Source organism: Harmonia axyridis, chromosome 3 (genome assembly GCF_914767665.1).
Source record: "Harmonia axyridis chromosome 3, icHarAxyr1.1, whole genome shotgun sequence".
Taxonomy (NCBI): domain Eukaryota; kingdom Metazoa; phylum Arthropoda; class Insecta; order Coleoptera; family Coccinellidae; genus Harmonia; species Harmonia axyridis.
Window position 1 is genome coordinate 7,097,335 of NC_059503.1, and position 21,169 is coordinate 7,118,503.

At 37.4% G+C, this 21,169-nt stretch overlaps 1 protein-coding gene across 2 annotated transcripts in view; it reads left to right on the forward strand.

Annotated features, from left to right (window-relative positions):
- Positions 1-21,169, forward strand: part of LOC123676036 (neurogenic locus Notch protein) — an 82,572-nt gene that overhangs the window by 43,543 nt on the left and 17,860 nt on the right. For both annotated transcript variants that reach the window (XM_045611682.1, XM_045611684.1), the window contains exons 5-7: positions 2,982-3,115; positions 15,944-16,300; positions 18,508-18,663. In XM_045611682.1, the coding sequence (XP_045467638.1) occupies positions 2,982-3,115; positions 15,944-16,300; positions 18,508-18,663 (647 nt within the window). The remainder of the gene's footprint in view (positions 1-2,981; positions 3,116-15,943; positions 16,301-18,507; positions 18,664-21,169) is intronic.

A 21,169-nucleotide genomic window follows, 5' to 3' on the forward strand; every position in this document is an offset into this window, starting at 1 on the left:
GTTCCATCTATGTTAATTGTTGTTAGACCCAGCCCCGCAATGCCTCGTTCTGTCTCTATTTTATGCCTCGTGGTCCGCAAATGTGGGAATTCAGATTATAATCGAACTGTCAGTGATTCCGTTTCGATACACAATCGAATCCCAGTACGCCACGGCGAAAGGTCAGAATCATTTGTTTGGTTTCTCATGTGGTGATATTGTGGTATTCTATTGGCTATAATCGTGATCATAGAACGTTTTCTATGGTCATACCGGTCCGATTGTTTGTGTCCTACATTTTGACGTTTCTTCTATGGGAGAGGATACGGTGATTCGGTTATTCTATGGAACAATCTTCCACAGAAAACTTCGACGGGAAGATCACAGAGAGTAAATCTGTCTCGAAGTTCCCACAACTTCGTTCTTGATATTCAACTTTTATCGATTTATTTCCCCTCTTTTCTTTGAAGGTCGTGGTCGTATATTAATAAGTTAATTTTTTTTTTACTTTTCCTGTTACCTTTATGATAGATCCAGTCATGGTATCATTTGTTTATAACCGGATCTTTTGACGTCTCCAACTTGGAAAAAATTAATGATTAGCATATGGAAATATGAGAAAACTGAACTGAATGGCTTTGACGATTATGTAAGTGAAATATCTTACGAAGGTAATTAATAAATCTATATAAGACTTATTGATTACTTTCGTAACAATCTGAACGTTGGATTTTTGTTATTCGGTGACATAAGTAGCGTTACACCAAAAAGAAATTTATTTTTAAAATTAATTTCTTGGCAATTTTGTAGTTCTATAACTGTCAAAAATTGATAACTTTTTCTTCAACCAAGAAAGTGGCTACTACTTATGTTCCTTGTAAAAGTTGTATAGATGAATGTTTGAATACCTCTTTTTTTCGTGAACTTCATATACGCAACATTTCAGTGAAATATAACGAACCTAATCGAGTTATTAGTACACTATAAATGTCTCTAGCACATTCTGTATCAGAATTCTGCGTGCGAAAATCAGTCGAAAATATTATTCCGTGTTCTGTCGATCAAATTCTATGAGTATATCGACACGGAGAATCGAAAATCTTAGAGGTTATGTTTGACATTCCTCGAGTCTGTGACTCCAAATGTTACTTTCCAATTTGACACCTGAAATAACAGTCGATGACACTGATGCCTGACTGCGTGTTGAACTGGAGAGACTTGAATAAACAGAAGAACGAGATCGTGGTCAAACCAGTCCGCTTAATTCCTCACTTGGCCGGAATCTCGAGAACTCTAATTGTAGGACCACGAAAATATCAAAAAACAGGCATCGGTTAAAACGACCACTCGGTTTTTTCGGGCTTTAAAATAACCTCCGAACGATTCGTCCTACGATTAAATATCTCAAACATCTCTGCTGACAATTGGACCACGACAATATAATTTTGCAAAAAAAAACTTTTGGATATCGCTTTCATCTTTCGGTCTTTGGCAAATCGAGGAGTGAGTTTTTTGTTCGTAATAATCGCACATTTCGATTGCGCTGACAAAGTGGCTGGGTCACATTTCTCCAAGTGATTTAGTACTTCGTTCTTTACGTCAATAAATTGAACACTTCAATCATCCAGTTTATAATACCATGGGATTCATACTTTTTTTTATATAACGTTGGCACCACTGCTCTGAAATTTACACATTGGTCATAGAACTGTAAAGCTAGAAGGAAGTGGCAATACATTTTTTATATATCGTTGGCACCACTGCTCTAAAAATTACGCGTTAGTCATAGAACTGTAAAGCAAGAAGGAAGCGGCAGTATTTCTCATTAAGGCAATAAAGGCGCAAAATACTAATTCGATAAATTATTACCTCGATATCGTTCCTCCATAATTCCCTATTATTTGTTCATTTGACGAGCGAAAAGGATAGATTGTTCATGGGAATGTCATTACACTCCTGAAACCGGTAACCACAGAATGCTGTCTGTTAGGCGAGAAGTTGACTATTATGTGGCATTGTAATATCTTCCTATTAACCACATAATGTCATTAGTGTGCCGAAATAGGGTTCGAACATTCTCTATGCCTCGAGGGACAATTCCGATACTTCAATCAACTCTATGGATTCAAAGTTACACCGGAGATTCAATAAGGAAGAAAGTTCAATAATATTTTAAACCGTGTATTTGTTGAATATTGTGATATGTTAAAGAAGTGGATCATTAAAAGACAACATGGTAGTTGGTCTTGTTGGTAACAGTTCTCAGAAGAAACCGGATGTGAGACTGATATTGAGATATTTTTTCATGAATTCATTAACATTTTCTTTTATAATTGTGTCTTTCGTTCGATAACAATAATTCATGAGAAAATTGTAGCGTTTCATAAATAATTACTGTTCTTGACTCGACTGGACAAAATCATAGAGTAATAACTTCCGATTATAACTCTATGGTCTTTCAAAGCCAGTGTCGCCAACTGTTGGAAGTGGGTGGAGTGGTTACGTCTGTAAATATTTTGGAACCACGCCCACGAAGTGGCAAAGATCAACGTGCATCAATTAAAACTAGCAATGTTAATGTACAAATTGTACGTGACTCTGTAACGGTCCTTCGAAAGTAGGAAGAGTTCGAAGTATATCTCTACATACATTTCTATGTACCGGTAACCGGGCATGGCATGGCCACAGGCGTGTTCCATTCGCAAGATTTTCATCTTACCCCATAAAATAGTCGTAAGAACTCTTGTCTTATATGTCTCTATAGGAAGTTCACTCGATGTATACATAGAAGAATATTCGATTCATCTGGATCACAGAAGAATATTTTTACATTTTTACAAAAACTGTCAATATTATAAAAGAAGCTAATATGTCACTTTACTCTATGATTCAGGTCTCGACCATAGAATAACATTCTACCCTATTAGCCCGGGTCATAGAATAAAATTCCAAGGTGCCAAAAATTACGAAATAACCTAATATGCATTGATTTTTTTTTTCAGGTGTACATGCGAGGAAGGATACACTGGTCAAAATTGCGAGAGCGAGTACATCCCCTGCGATCCAAGTCCGTGCCTGAATGGTGGTCTGTGTCACCAGAGGGACAAACACACATACACCTGTGATTGCCCGACAGGTATGCCAACTTCCTCTTCTCTTTCCTCGTGTTTACTTAACTTGTTTGATTTTAACTATACACACACGAGGAATGTCGAAATGTGTTTTCTATAGTCAAATGCTGATTTGTGGTCGCTTAGAACGATGGGTTGGGTCTTCAATGTTTTCCTGAGGTGGTGTTGAGGGGCAGTAACTTGACCTTTTCGTTTGGAGAGAGATAGAATGAAGACGAGAATATTCTTTGGCATTTTTAGGTTATCGTCGTCGTTTTATGATGTTTGGCAACGTTGGCGTGTAATTATTTGGTCATAGATGAAATCACTAGAATCTGCTGATTCTATGACCGCTGGAAACGAAGACAGTGTGAAATATATTGTCAAATTTATTGGCGTTCAAGAACTTCAAAAACCGTATATTTATTCCTTACTTGATGGAAATTCATTATCAAATAAGATAAAACAAATTTATTAACATTAGTTTTTGAGGAAATTGTTGATGTTTATATTCATTCAAGAATTTAAACTTTTATTTCTATGAAATATGTTAGATATTTTGCAAGTCTGATTAATTTTCTCATAGCATTTATGAACTTAGGCCATTTAAAACAACATTGAATTCTAACCTCGAACTGATTGCTATAGTACGTAATGAAAATCTTCGGGATTTCAAGAGTAAGTGTGTACACCAGTGTTTCAGACATCTCACTCTATGAAAAAACTACCGTGCTTGTCAAGGATCATATATCAATAGACAAGACTTGACAGAACACGAGGAATTTCTGTGATCGCAGAAAACCGATTCTTATTCGATAGTCCGACCGGATGGTATCGAATGCCATCGAATAAAATCAAGTCGACTACGACGATCGGCTGGTTAAACGTTTCGCGAAAAGGCATGTTTTCGAATCCGTTGATCTTTCCAGGTAGTGGTTGACTGAGACTGGCTACTTAATAAATTAGTAGTCGACAGGACAACATGTGTAGTCGTTCGCATCGTGAGCATTCTAATCCATTACAATTTGTCTAATCGTTTATTTTAATTGTTTCAGGTAACGTCGGACTACAATCGATTTGTTTTTATTAATTGCACCGATTCAGGATGCGTAAATGTCACCATTGAGCCACTTACAACTTTACATGAAGGTCGTGCGTGAAGATTGACTACTTCTAGTGTCGAAGCCTATAAAAAGCAGCGCAAGAAATTTTTGAAATAGACAGATTCGAGAATTTATTCGACTGCGACTTAAATTCACTACATTCCTACTACAGCAATATTTTTGAGGTTAAAATTCAATGGCTTCTCTATGACAATAATGCGTCTATTCAGACTCTCAAAATATCTTGCATAACTTATAATAAAAACGTTTAAATTTGCAGCAGAATATTGAACGCAAAGTTACGCAAATGCGTATGCCATAAGTCTTCTTCTTCTAGTTTTTCTTCTTCTATGTTTTTTATCTCCACTCTCCTAGGCCTGTTCAGTTGGCATCACTTAGAACATAGAACATTATGTTCTCGAATGTCACACTATTGCCAACTGTAGTAGAACCATCGAAAACAACCTGAAAATTGCTATGAATAGTTCTTACGTATAATTTCCCAAGAAACTGTACGAAGCGTTCAAGAGGTGACCTCGAGGTAGACATCCACACACTCAGGCCAATATTTCGTCCAAAACAATAGTTGGCTGCGGTTTTGTGTGCTACACACCGCAGGATGTTCGAATTGGAATTTATTAGACTAGACGGAAAACCAGTTGGGGATGATGATCGCGGTTCAATTTATCACTTCGGCATAAATATGAACAGGCCGCCGTTGAAATTTATTTAAGATAAAATCGTCGGACAGTTACATCAATAAATTCGAATTTATAGCGTCACTTTCGTAATATGTCTTGTTACAATCGCTTCTTTCCTGCATGAAAATGAGAGCCGAGCACACGAGTATCGTTATTCGACGTAATGCAACATTCTTTTTTATGTTACAAAAAGTCGGTAATTAAAAGTTGGCAGGATTGATCCGATTCTTTGTAGCATTTCTTTGATCATTGTCGTTTTCTATGAATAATGTCTTACTTTGAGGTTAGACGTTTCTGGACCATCGAATATGATAGTGATGAAGTCATAGAGAATTAAGTAGTTTTGACATTCAGTGACTAAACCTCTGATTATTCCGGATAAATCTCTACCAGAATTGCCTTTCGAAATTTGGTTTTCCTAGTGATTGAAGTTATTCAATAGGAATTCAATTTTTTATTTGAATATAAAGTAACATTTTCAAGCTCCATGCAAAAGTTCATGTTCTGCTTGAAGCTTGAATGCTTTTCTCTACCTTTCAATACAAAAAGTCTATCATTATAAGTTCCGATTCTTCGTAACATTTCTTTGATCGTCACCGTGTTCTATGTAGACTCACGTCTCACGTTAAGGTTAGATTTTCCAAATCATCGAATATGATAGTGACACAGTAATCTGTCATTCTGTGTCGGGAGTTCCAGACCACAGAAGATTTCGAAAAGTAACTTCTTTATCTTGAATCGCAAATCGCAAGCTTACAGCTGCATGGTGTTGGCAACTCTGCTGGTTGTCAGACGGTATGTATCGCCATTAAGCCCTGCTGTTGAAATTGAGAGAAAAACGTTATGTGTCAAGGCTCGCCGAAGGTATCAATTATCATCGTTGGCCACCTCCCGTATCGTCGCTTTGATGAAATGCATTCAAGAGGCACGGTTGCCGATACGAACACCAGATAATTTCATATTATTCCATTTTAATTGGACGATGCAAAGCTCTCGATGACCGATCGGTATACTCGTGAAGAGCTCTACCGAACATTGCATACGTCTCATTACAGTACTTATTCGTTGAGAAATTAACGATATTCTCGGCGAAACACATAATCTTCACATCTGTCAATGTCATCTGAAATTTGTCTATGTTCGACTTCATTTTTGTGGTTAATAATTGCATAATATGAGTTTCATTGGAGGGTATACTCATAATAGCCTAACACCTAAGCCTTTTTATTGTTTATTTATGTGCCCATGCTTGAAATTCGCATGCTTGCAATCTTTTTTTTTAGGCATTTGTGTCAGAAATAAAATTTAACGAGCTTTTCCATAGAAATGTAAAAATGCAGGTCGTCCAACATAATTTGACTGTGTTTGACGTGGCATAACTCTAATTAAGAAGAACACTGTCTATAAACATCAGATCAAAAATAACGCCAAGATTTGCAGCACTGTCATAAGCCCAGAAAAAGATACAGAAAATCATAGTATAAAAGTGCCAGACATCTGTCAAAAATCAGCCCAGAAATAGTCACAAAATGCCCAGTATGAACTCTGCCTCTTTTGTGTAAATTTTGACGCCTATTTTCATGTGAATTTTTGGACTGATTTCTGATAGATATCTGACACTATTTCTCATAGATATCTGGCAAGATTTCTCATAGATATCTAGCAAGATTTCTGATAGATATCTGACACTATTTCTCATAGATATCCGGCAAGATTTCTGATTACACTATAATTTTTCGACGTTTGTTTCATGGCTAACTATAGCGCTGCAACCTTGATCACATTTTCTGTATCATACAAGTAACATCACATAGAGTGCAATCAGAAAAAGCTTTACCTTTAGGTCTTATGGAAACTGTCCTTTCGATTTTGAGTTACCTCATGTTTGACAGATGAAAATTGTGTTGCTCGGTTGAATTCTATGCTTGACACAAACGTCGAAAATACGCATGAAGCCATGCAGTTCTTTAGGTAAGAAATGTCATAGAATAGTGAACGCGTAGAAGAAGCAGACTTATCAACCCATCTGGCAATCCACGCAGCTTCCATGTCTGGACCTCGAGCAACAAGATAAGCCTCCAAAAACAGAAAACGGACTAGTGCAATTTATCCACTTGAAGAAAAGAGATAATTACAATTTATTGTCGCAACAGAAATTGCAGATATCTATGAATGACCACGGTGTTCGCATTATAGTACAATAAATTCGATGGGCGATTCGATAGGCGTCTGTCTATGGTTAGGAATGCTGGTACACCTGTTTCCGATTGGACGTTGCTTTCCGGTTATGAAGTATCATCGGGTGGTTGTTAGTTTGAACGTCGGATTGCGAAAAGAAATCGCCAGATATTTCTGAGAAATTTCAAGCGGTATCTTAACGAATAAAATGGCCGTTTTTCACCGCAGAAAATTGATCGGCAGTAGTGCCAACAGTCGAAAAATGCCTGCGTTCGCGTTTCGCCTGAAATTGCAGAAAAATGATACGTTGCTTGCGAAAAAGCTCGTTATATACGGTCTTCGCCTCATTAAGTGCTAAATTCAGTAATTGAAAAATACCGATTTGAGTACGGCATTCGAGAAGAAGACGCACGCTATGTGGACGCTGTATATGAGAGACCCATGCGTCGTAAACTGAGACAGTTATGTTAATTGAAGCAGAAAAAGTTGGTCGCTTGTATAAGAACCGGCCATATATTCTTATCCATGATGGTACTTCCGGTCATTTCAGCCGTTCTGATTCGATTTTAATTTTTCTCGTTTGAAATGTGTAGAGTATTAATATGAGAAGATGAAGATCTCGACTATCTGGTGTTGGAATGGTCACAGACAATTACTAATGCAGAATTTGACATGAATGAAGTTCTTTGATCTATTTTCAATCTGATCGAATTGATTCGATTTTAGTTTTTATGTACCAACATGAGAAGAATGGTCATAGAAAATTATCTAATCCAGAATTTGACATCGACTAAACTCTTCGCTTTCTTTGCGTCTTTTTATCTCCAAACTGATCGAATTTAATGAGAATTCTGAATAATAGATTCATAGATATGTTGATCTCTCCTTTCTGTGTTTTCTATAATTTTGAGTATTTTTGAGATGTCTAGATACTGGTGTGTCCACTTCTTTGAGATGAAATTGGCCACTTTTGAAGGAACTAGTTTTTCCTGAATTTTAAAGAAAATGCAGGTAAGACCTAACAAGTAAAAACACACTTCTTCTTAATAATTCTACTTTATTCGTCAACATAACCTTCAATGTACTTCATGTACTTCAACGTTCGTCTAATTTTTCTGTACAAACATTCGTCTTTGCTCTCGATTAGGCTTTAATAACCTCGACAATTGTCATTTGAATCAAATTTCATGGTAATTTTATTAAATAGCGCCCCTTTCGGAAGAAAAGTGAAACACTGGCAATATCGAGACAGCTCACAATGGTAATGTTATGTTCATTCTTTCTTATGAGACCAGAATATTATCATAAACCTTTGTCAATGAATTTATCTGAGAAAAACAATTTGTCCTGCAAATTGCTCGAATTATTCTACAAGAAGTCACAGAACTGTGTAACTGGACCTTCAAACCACATTATAATGATTCATCATAACTGAGATGGAAGTAATGTTCAACACATGTTCCTTTAATGATACATAAATAAGCAGAATTCTAAGTAATTTCTAACGAGCTTCAGTTTGCGAAATTTGCATCAATTCTTTAACTGGAAATATATAAAAAAAAGTTATTTTCGCGCGTCTCACACTCCTCAATGTTCTGTGGTGTTTGTTTTTCTTTATTACACTTCCACTTGTCGATAAATCATTGAAATTCAACTGTCAAAGCGTCAGCGTATTTGTTTCGTCTATGAGCCATGTGGGTGACAAACCTTGTCTGTACTCTATGTGAGAAGTCATTTAACCACAATATAAACAATCCAATAAATGTATGCGTCATAATACAGAAAGATATATTACGAGTGTCGTGAAACGACACTTGAAAAGTGGGCATGAATTTCTGATTTTATGAAGATGAACGATTATTTTCACAACTCGAGCTGTCTGAGTAACAAGATAATCGTTTACCAACTTTGTTTTCATATACCTAAAATTGACAATTTGTGGTTTCTAGTCAAGTTTTTAATTTATATAGAGGTCGTAGATAATTATTGGTGTTGTTTATATTTACAGGCAGGGTTGCCAATGCTCTTCATTTCTATGTCATTTTGTGAGAACATAGAAAATCGATAGTTTTCTTTATTTTAGAGATCAAGCAAAATCAAAGATGAATATTCAGAATATCCCTTGCGACATCTCCACATCAGGCCGAACGGTCGAAAGCACATGTAGAATGAAATGTCTACATACATGTCATAGTCGGCGCTGAAATGAATGGCTTTATTGTTCGTCGCTAGCGCCGTGAGTCTTTGAAAAAGCGCCGATATTCATGTTTAAACGAATATCGCGACTTGAACTTTACTCACAGCCGAGGTTTACTGTTTTCCAAGAGTTATTGTCGGTGCGACAGGAAATGTTCTTTATTGCGGGTTCTTTGCCGTATTACAATACTGCGAGTCGCTTACAATGCACACAACAACCTGTCCTATGTGCCCCGAAGAAAGAAGACGCTCTTCTCTCCTTTTAAAATGAGCCGTTCGATCCATTCTTGCCTTTTTTACCAATCCGTAGGGACTCTTATATAAAAAGAAGAATATTTTTCTATGTTTTAACACGGTATAATTTTTGCTCGATGGTTTGAGAAGATCACAGATGGCATCATTGGAGCCGATGTCTTTTTACGGACTTCCTATGAAAACGTGTCTCGTATAAAGTCAGGGAGAACCGAGAAAGTTGAGGCACGAAATTCAAATGCGATATCATTATAGTTGCAAGAGGTTCTTCCTTGTTCTATAAAGACACAATGCGGGTGTAATTATTAACCTCTAAAGAAGTTATACTGTCAAATCGCTAGGCGAACCACAGAAAAATAAAACTGATTTCTTGACGGATCATAGAATATGTGAACTTCATTCATCTTTCTCGTACAGTCAAAACAATGGCGTTAATTCAATCTCAGCGTCAGTTGAATAGGAGAGGTATGACGTAAAGAAGTAACAGATGGATGTTGAAAACCAATTACATTTCACGTTGTGGACGTAGGAAACGGCGGCTTTTGTTCATTGGACAATGACGGGATATTTTCAAATTAATTAAGTTATTAATTATACGGCGTTGAAAGACGATCGTACACGTACGCAGTCTGTATTGTCCTCGCGTTTCCACATCAGATTCTGTATGTCAGAAATCAATCAATCTTGAGATACAACGAATTCCGATTGTTACTGTCACGGTGCATTCAATTCACGTGGTCAGTTTTGGCCCGAGACAAGATGCGTAGAATAAATGGTGTCGACACTAATTTTTGTTAATATTTTTATCCGAAACAGTGACAGGAACTGTCAAAAACGGGGTTTCATGGCTTTTCACTCTGTGATGGTGTCGGTAGAATCGATATCTCTATGTCACATCTATTTGTCATTATTATTTTCTATGATCAATCGATGTCTACTTCGAGCATCCTTTCGGAACGTCACAAACAACGTGCCAAACGGATGTAATTTCCTTCTTTCTATGCAATTTGCATAGAATACATTGAGTCGACATCTACCCCACTTATACTATTTCTTTAAGTGAACGATGGTATCGCTAAAATCGATTTGTTCATATCTGAGAATTATAATACAACGTCTAATCAAAATAAATAAGTTAAATCTGCTTGAATATTCTTGTACCTGATACCAATTCAAAATTCGTAATAATTTAAAATTGCAATCTTTCAAAAAATTTCTTTAAACGAAGATACATCTTTACATTACCCGGAAAATATTGGTTAAATTCAGATTGAAATCAATGAATATAAAAAAACACGGCAACATCAAGATTTTAATGCGATTTTACATAGATATATTAGAACAATTCAAAAATCTCTATGTTTGATTTGATCCAACCGAGAGTAACTGGATTAGATCCGAAGGTACTCTATGACCTGGATATTGTTTTAAGCACCACTCTATGGTTCTGCCACGCGGGGTTGTACGATGAAAGTCCCGCGATAAAAAAAAAGAAGAACGGATATGATTTGTTGCTGTTAATTCCGATGACAGATAGACCGTGGAACGGGTCGTAGTGATTTAAGACGATTAATTATACCGTGGTACACAGGAAGACGAATTTCGGACGGAAGCCGGCAGCGAAACCGCAGCAGCGACATTTCAAGAATGGTATCTCTTCTCGGAGAGAGGATCGCAGGAGAAACCGACCGCTCGAGATAAGCAGACTATGCGAGATATAGAAGTTTTGCGTGGCTTGGCGTGGGCTGGCCAGATACCGTGGCGCAAAGCGCGCGGACCGTGGGAAAGTCGCTCTGTGGTGCTCCAGATGGCCTACACCCGCGGCCCGGTTGCGACAGTGAACATAGAACGCTTGCACTGCTAGTTCGTAAACTGCTCTATCAGGACGTGGGACATAGAGTTTTTCTTTCTTTTTTTTTATTTTGTAAATCGAATGAAAAGCTCAACTTTCCACAATATTATAATATTCATCAGATATTTACATTTAACTAGTTAAAATTCTCACTTGAGGTGTGAATCCATTGAATATGTCAAACAAATTTTCAAGTCGCGGTTTCAAATCCAATCACAATTTATCAAAGGAATCACATACTTATTCCAACAATTTACAATGAACAAACATCAATTCATATTTAAATCGTCAAACTCTATAGATATTTTCAAACACTACACAGTTTTTTTACACCAAAATGGAATTCCAAGAAAAGTTGGCATCACGCCGTAACAACCATTTTAGAACATAGAATCGAACATTACATCTTTGCATATAGGGTCGATTTTTGTTGGAGTAACAATAAAAGCCAGTTATTATTATCCAAACATAAATGATCTTTTATATCTTTATATCACTTTCGTCTAATCTAAAATCAACACAACCACGCAAGAAAAATTCTTCGAAGAATATAATTGATATTTATTGTCAAAATAAAAACTTTAAATTGCATATTGAAGATCAAATCGATGAATATATACTATCTATCATACGTATAATCCACCTCAATGTTCGCTGGCCTGATGATGGTTAATATACCGAAATCGATTGCCAAAGATTAAATAATTCATTTCAACAGTGTGTTTTTATCGTTCTTGAAAAAATCTCGAAAGATATTCTTTATATTCAACAATGGCAATAACTCAATATGTTTAAACGAGAAATATCAATAATGAAGAGCTCAGGATTTGATTTGACATTTCGGTGAAAATTAATATTATCTCTGACATCTATCAGCGAAAACTTCAACCTCGATTTTGACAGTTCTAAGGTGGATCGATTCACAGAATCACAGATATATTTTATAGTGTTCTCTATCCGGCCTTTGTCTGACCTCATTACCAAAATTTGGGGAATATCAGCGATAAGATATCATTTTGTGCATCTGCCCACACTTAGATATCGATGGATGCCATCGGACGTTTCCTAGAGAAGTCAATTCGAGGTTTGGTTCCCACGGCCTTCTTGGTCCTGGACCTTATCAATAGATTGTTATGTCGTTCTATCTATAATTCCTGCAATGTGCAAACTTGAAGAAATGGTCGAATCAATCCTTTTGCTATCACAATTTCCTGTTTGGTTTACCATTGTACATAAACAACCGTATCTATTGTTGGGGAAGTTGGCGCGACTTTTCTATGAGTCGATCGTGAATTATCTCGAATACGATCGACGAAAGATATGGAATAGTTATGGGAAAGTAACAGGTATGTTATTTTCCATAAAATTCGTGGAACGCATCCCCCGCAACTTTCTGTGTTCCGGAATAGAGACTTCTATGACAATGGGAGCACAGAAAATGATCGCTATCTGGTTATGCACCTGTTCTATTTCGCTTGTGATTTCGTTTTTGCGATTGAATGCAGTATGGTGATCCTTATTAGAATTTCTCTATAGATCCATTGTGAAACGATATCGAACGTCATGCCTTTCATATTGCTAATGCAGCCGAAGTGGAGCAATTAATGGGTGTATACCTGCGCGGACAAAACCAATCGAGACCATCGAGCACCAAGTTATACTCTTGTTGCGACAGAGAACCAGAGAAGCGTGCTCTCACCGGGTGGTTTCCTCGCCATGCTTGACATTCCTTGCTCGGCCGGTAATATCTATGGGCGATGGGATCTGAAAGATCGCTGTTGGTACTTAAGTCGAATGCCGTAGTGCAAATAACGTTATTTGTGCTCCTGTGGTACTTGTAAGTACCTATGGTAAATATCGATGTTTAACGGCAGCGCTATGATGATGTATACAAAGCCGGTAGTCCGTTTAGAACAGCGTGCGAAACGCTAAACCTGTCTCTACCGGCTCGATAGAGATATTCTGTAACATTACAGAAACAATGGGTCTGTTCAAGCCACTCTCTCGTCTCACAGTCTGTGTTTCATAAAATTGAGCATAGAACTAGGTATTTTATGGGACGCAGCCATTGGCTTTTCTATGGTCTCCCATTCTGTGTCCCATAAAATTGAGCATAGAGCTAGGTTAGCCCTCAAAAGTGAACATAGAAATAAAATATCTTTTTGACAGAAACCAATCGATCGTGTTTTCTCTGGTCTTCCATTCTATGTACCCATATTAGAACATAGATCAATGTTTTTGACAGGATACCATCGGTACTTTTTGTCCCGATATTAAATTCTGTGCTTCGTAATTGTGAGCATAGACACCGTAACTTTATTTTCTCACAGAATGCAAGTCTTTCATAGAGTTGATGCATTACATATTTACTTTTCATTCCATGTCTAGAGAAAAGTTGCCCCTCCTACTCGTTGTCATTACGGAGTTCAGAAGTGGAAAGGTCAATGAAGAGAAGACAAATAGTAATCTTTCGGACTATCTTCCATTACAATCCGTCTCAATGACTGTAATTAACACAGACCGCCATTGCATTCTCTCCGCTTCACATATCGGTTCGACTGATCACGAAAGCAAACAATTTATCATTTCATGTGAAAAAAAAAGCACGCGCGAGTGTGAGAGAGAACGATGAATTTCGTAACCAATTTCCGAAGTGGAAGAAAGTGTTTTCGACTAACCGTCCAAGAATTTAGAGATCTATAAGCGGAACGCAGCCAATTTCAATTCTTCCGTTGGAATTCGAGAAAAGTTTATGCATCATTGCGCTCTATGAATTATGGCGATTTTCTGTGGTTGTAACTTCTATGATCGGATATGACTTTCGAACGGAAGAATCTAGCAACTTGAAATTTTCAGGGTAGGTTTCAAGCTGGCCACATCATCCGAACCAAAGAAAATTCATGTGAAATATAGGAAAATAAATGCCTAATATTTCCGTGACCACAAAACCAACGGTGTTGACATAATGGGCGTAACTATAAAATAACAATATCAAGTTCTGTGCAAAACTTCAATCTGATCACTTCATCAGAAACATAGAATTCAAGAAGAATATTTCCGTGATAACTTGTCTATTGAGCTTAGAACCATAGAAAATTTCAGTGGATTATTAAAACACTGTCATCACATTTTCTTATGAGCGGAATAAGAAAAACAGCAATTAAATTGACGGTAGATGTGGAACAATGAAATCAATTCCTTTCATTTGCGTCATATGGTACGCTCGCTGGAAAAGGCTGCACCATGTCAGAATCCTTGTGACAGCCACTTTCGTTTGCACAATCTTGAATAGAAACAGTTCTCATAAAACTACATATGGATTTAATTAAAATATCGCGAGTGTTTTCCTTCGCACAGTTAATTATTGAATAAAACATGATTCATTTCCTGGCGTAGAACTTGTTTAAGCTCTCATGAATGGCTTTCAAGGGAATTTGGACGACTCTTTGATCGGCCGAGAAACTTTGCCAAGTGGTGAATGAAATCTATAATCATAATTCGCTATCTGTGTACACTTAACATAAATATATGGATAGTTATGTTAGGTAATCTGGAGCGATTTCATTAATCCATTCATGAAAACTCAATGAGACGACGAACAGGTTGAATTTCAATTCTATTTCGAAAGCGGGTCATTCATAGTTTCGATGAAACATATACCATTCACACTTTATTAAATTAATCGTAATCGTCTGCGAACATTTCTATGTAGTTCAACAGTTGGCGCCACTGCTCACCAATACCTGACACCTGAAAACGAACATAGATTCATGCGTCAATATATCATATTGATTTATGGTTATATCGGGCGACCACAGAGACTGCGACCATAAACACGAACATGGAGCATCGAAAATGTGCCTCGAAGCTAGCCATAGAACGACCATAGATTAGTTGGGAAATTATTTATGGTATCGAATGTAATTTATTTCCTTTGTATCGTTAATGGTTGGATTCATTGGTAGGTCGCTCTCTACGTATCGATAAATTTCGAAATTTGCAAACTAAAGACGCTGGAAATCGGGTATATTTCACGCGTAAATAGAAATAGAACCAGCGGGGGTGCGAAAGTTGTGAATTAATGAATCGAATTGAGGTTGTAGATCGATTTTTCTTCTCTTCCCTGAGAGATCCTATCGATTCGCACTACTGGCTAGCTGTGGGCAATACAAATTACCTACATACACATATCTTTATATACCGCGGTAACTCTAGGCAGAGCGAGTCGGTTGAAGTCATTATATAATTCGCTTTATTGAATAAATCTGAGCTTGAGATAAATTTACGACTGTAAAATATTATATCAACTACTTTTCTTCCTCAAAACTAGTTCTTGGCGTCAACGAAATGTGGAATCTGAGAGAACGATTTATTTTTTATACCGTGCTTGGTCTCAGTTCTGTTTATTTCTAATTGAACCAGGAAGATCGTAAAGTTTGTTATCACCACACATTCTCATTGAAAAATTGTGTATTTCGTTTTTTAAGTTCAATTAATTGTTTCCTTGTAGCGATATTTAATTGCCAACTCCTAATTTTCTTATGTTCTTTAACCTTATTCTCTCATTTGCAGGTTTCCGTGGTCCCAATTGTGAGGAGAACATAGACGACTGTCCCGGCCACAAATGTATGAACGGTGGAAAGTGCATAGACGGCATCAACAGCTACAGTTGTCAATGTCCATCAACTTACAGCGGCCGTTTCTGTGAACAGGATGTGGACGAATGTTCTATGAGACCTTCTGTATGTCAAAACGGGGCAACTTGCACCAACAGCCATGGCGGGTATTCCTGTATTTGTGTTAACGGTTGGACTGGACCTGATTGCTCGGAAAACATCGATGATTGCGCTGGAGCTGCCTGCTTCAATGGAGCCACATGCATAGACAGGGTTGGAAGCTTCTACTGTCAGTGTACACCCGGAAAAACAGGTAAGATTCGTTTTTTTCGACCATTGGCAACAATGCGACATAGAAATGTGACTACCAAAGACTTCTATGATCCCACTTGACATTGCAAAATGGCAACAGCGTATTGATGATCATAGAGCTGTATAACTGTCACGCGTTCTGCGTGAACGTCAGGAAAGAACTGACAGAAAAACGTCAAAATCGCACTTTTCTCAACCGTGTCAGTTGTGTCTCTTTTTCTGGGTAACGAATGCCGCATGTTTCCGCCTTCGGCATCTCGTTTGCATCAATAAAAAATCTGCAATATTTTGCGGTCGCTAATAACAATCGTTATCTGTTTGTGATGCGGAAAATGTATTCCAAAGGCGCGATCGTTTGATGCTCAATAGATATGTCAATTTGTCCTGCGAATCTCTTGAGGAACCGCAACTTCTTATCTAAGATTAGAATGTACGGATTGGATGTGAAAGTTTCAACAGAGACAGTACGAGATAAAGTTATCTATTCTTTTCTGTTATTCAGATGTTCTGAGAGGTTGGTCATAGAATTCCATTCGTGGAATGATTTCTTTGTGGTCGTACACAGAGAATGATCAATAAAATCCCCCTCATTTGCATATTAATAGACGAACGAACCACAGATTAATCGTCTATCTATGCTCGAATTAACCTCGTTATCGCGATTACGTTCCTTTTGACGTTTATTCGAACCAAGCGCTGGGTCTATTCATATTGAAGCATCATTTGATTTCTCGAGGCGGATTATTTGTATTATTACCTTTCGGTCGTTATAAAAATGACAATGATTTACTACCGTGCAACTTGTTTTAATCAAGAACTGATTAAATATTCCAAATTGGTATGAGGTAAGAGAGCAAAAAGATTGTGTACCTCGAGATAAACATTTCATTAGTGGATTTGCATAACCTGACTTGGGGATTTTAACCACTTCTCCTGGCTACTTCTATTAAAATAAACGAGCTTACAAACTTATCAGCACGGATGACATAAAAAATGAGCATAGAGCAAATTGGGGCGGAGTTACAATTATAGAATCTATGATCGAGTCGATGGTTGTATTCGATTCGTGGTCTTGATTCTGTGGGTTTTTTCGAAAATCGAGTATAAGATATCGTGCTACCAGCATCCGCAAAGGATCAAACGTGTCGAATTGCTCGATTTTTCACGGGATACCGTGAAGAGAAAAGTTGTAATTAAATATAAACCGAAATTTCTTATGCGAATGAATAATTATCCTTTAATGATACACTTCCATTAGCGCTGGTTTGGGTTTTTGGCAGTTTAATTGATATTATCCAAAGAATGATGCCCTTCTCCAAATTTTAGATTCACGCAATTCAAGATTGCAGATTCGAAAGTTGGTTACACATGATAATTAGATGACACTTCTTACTCGAGAGCACAGAAAAAACTGACGGGTACGTTCCGAAATTGGCCTTTATGATAAACATAAACCGATTTATATGTGATTGGATACTAATTATAGTCGAGCTGTTTTGATGGACACATGAGGACAGTTTTCTTACTATGGTGTATTCTTGACGTTGTCTTCAATTACACGGTATAACTCTTCAGTCGTTCTGTCATAATCTGACATTGAGCATCTCGTAAATAACCTCGGAACATATCAGGTTTACAGTTTACATTTTATCATAACTAAAGGTCGTTATCACTAATTATGTGGAGTATATACCTCGAAGTATCAAGTGAACGGATTTTATAGGTAATATCTTGAAATAAAACACGAACCTCTTCATTTTCCTACGTTATTAATAGTCAAGCAGTCTGACTTTCTCACATTCATCTATGACCCGATGCAAATACGGAGGAAGCATTGAAATTCAACACCGATGTTTATTTTCAATTAACGGCTCTCTTAGAAAAAAACGAATCTTGCTTGGAAAATGATCTCGTCAGCCCACCAGCAAACTACGATAAACTTGATTAAGTTATAACGGAGGCCAAGTAATCATTAAAAAAGCGGTCTGTCATAATTTACAATCTGTGGTCGCATCGCGATAACCATCGAAAATCTACGTGATATGTCAGTTGATAGGTTGGAGTTTTGACAACAATGTCAAATTAATTGTGGGGATCATAGAAACCAGTCATAGATTCAAACTTCTTCTTTGTTGTGGTATCTTCTGTTTCTAATAATATTCAATCACTTTCTTTATCGCCGATAACGTTATTTTTCTCTGTTTTCAGGATTGTTGTGCCACTTGGACGATGCATGTACCAGTAATCCCTGTCATGCAGATGCAATTTGTGACACAAGTCCCATAAATGGTTCGTACACTTGCAGCTGCGCATCTGGATACAAAGGACTGGATTGCTCGGAGGACATCAACGAATGCGAACAAGGTTAGTACGGCCAGGATTTATGTCCGTTTGATTGAATGAAACGCGATAAAAAAATACCTTTTAGGACGTCCTGAAAATAATCGATATAGCCATGCAGAACGGACGCGTCTCTAGGAAGGGAATTAGCTCGAAATACAATGCGACAGTAAAATGCCACAACGCTCGAGATGCAATTCAATTCCTTAAAACGTATAAGGACATTCGAGCACCTGCATTAATCCCACTAGTCGGTGTCCTTTTCCAGCATTTGCTATACGCTTTTATTGCACATCACACCATTTCTCAATTTAGATTCCGTTGTTTGTTGTGCATGAGATACCTTCATAAATGATAAAGGCTCCGTTACTTGAAATGCGCATAGAAACTGTCAGTTTTCGCTCTGTGGTTTGCCACAAATGTCAAACGTCAAACGTATCTATTACGCCATTATTTCTATTCCCCAGGATATTCCGCTTATATGGTTCTAACTGTAACAGAGCTTGAGCTTTTTCAACTTTGAAAAAAAAAAAAACGCCAATGGATAGAAGTGCGCATACTCGGCCTGAGTTTTTAAAGGTTATAATACCACATTTACGCTCGCCGTTTATTCAAAACATTTTACGTTTACGCTTGCTTAACGGCTATCAACAAATCTGAATTTCGATGGGATCATCTAGAACACAAACTACTATACAAAATTTTATTGAATTCTAACTAAAATTGTAAAACTTTTCCCTGTAATGTCAAAAAGTAGGTGGACCAACATAATTTTTATCTCTTTGACGTGACATAGGTAAGTCAAATAAGGTAGGGTACTAGGGTAGGACAGCGTCATAACAGTTACAAAATACGCTTTTGTGATGTCAATTCATGTTTTATTGCTTTTAATATTTGCATCGAAACAGAAAATATGATATTTATCTTTCAAATATTCATGAGGAAAAAAACCTCAAATTTAAAGGCAATTCTATAATAAGCCCTAAGATAATCGTATTTCAATATATCCAGACATCTGTTAGAAATAGACATAAAAATGGCACTAAAAAGTCTCAATTAGAATTTTACAATGATACCAACAGAATTTGTAAACTCGGAGACCATCGAATTTACCACCCTGAAACAAAACCAGGTTTTTCATCACGATTAGTCTGTGGACGCGACCAGAGAGTATTCTGTGCTCGAGCCAGTGATGCCAACCGTCCGGCGCGCGGTAGGAAATGACTCCTCGAATTACGACCTGTTCAAGTATATTGAACCTGGATCGCGGTCCGCGCTGTCATTACAGATATGTTGAAAATGCAAAACGGGCTCACATGCATATATACTGACCGTTGCAGACATAGATACTTTTACGTCCATCAAGCCGTAATGAATAGGGACATTCAGAGTTACCCGACATACTCCCGTACAGCCTGATCTAACTCTTAATCTGCAATTTAAATTCGAGATTATAAGTCATTCGCTTATTACCTCTCGCATCTCGCTGCAGTCTTGATAATTATGTTTCTCAATCGCGCAAAGAGCGTTAAATCATCCTCGATGTCCGATCCGATAAATATATAGTTTACAGTAGTGGATTTATGGTCAGCACACTTTCGTTATTGATATCTAATTCGGAAAATTAATGCTTCACCGCCTTTTTTCCAGTCTCCCACTCATTACTCATCTAACGTTAGTTTATCATTAATCATTACGTCGAAAAAGAAATCCAAAATCGTGATCCGCCTATTTTTCCAATTCAATTTCCTATACAACGCCCATTTCGGAACACATCCCTTTAATTTCTGTGGTATAGATTCGATAAATCGATGCGTCGAATTTCTATGCGCTTAGCAACATAGAAGTGCTCTCGGTTCCACCTTCAGGTATTTCACATGTTGAACGCTTCCTACCACCGGGTTCAGGCATAAAGAGACGTACCATTGTTGTATGCGAGCATTACAATACTTCGATATTTTGTCGGTGCGCTCGGAACATGACTATCTTGAAATTATTATAAGTACTGCCTGTGTACACAGAAGAATGGGTTATGCACAAACTGAAACGTGTCGTGTGGGAGTTACCAACCGGTCAGGTTTTTACAGATTTCTGCTTTTTACGGGTATCGAATAAAAAAAAACGTTGGAAATGGATAGGTATTCTCGAGTCTGCCGACAGGTCCGTCGGGAGTTTAAACTAGTATTTAATTTATATGGAAAACAATGACTTATACGTGGTAACGTCGCATAATTCAAGGATCACAGAAAGTTGAGTTCATTTAATGTCATTCATTCGTGGTTATCTTGCATTCTGTTGAATCTCTGTGTTCGAAGCTCATAGAGATAGTTCACAGATCCGGAATTACTCTCGTGCTCGAGCATTTCCGACGTTTACGTTCACATGTCGTGATCTATACTCCTAATTATAACCGAACCACGACAGATCGTTCATCATGTTTTTTCCTAGGCCACATGAGAGCCGAAACTCTCAATTAAAATCTATGAGGAATCCGTCGATTTTATTTATTATACCGTGAAATCCATGTATT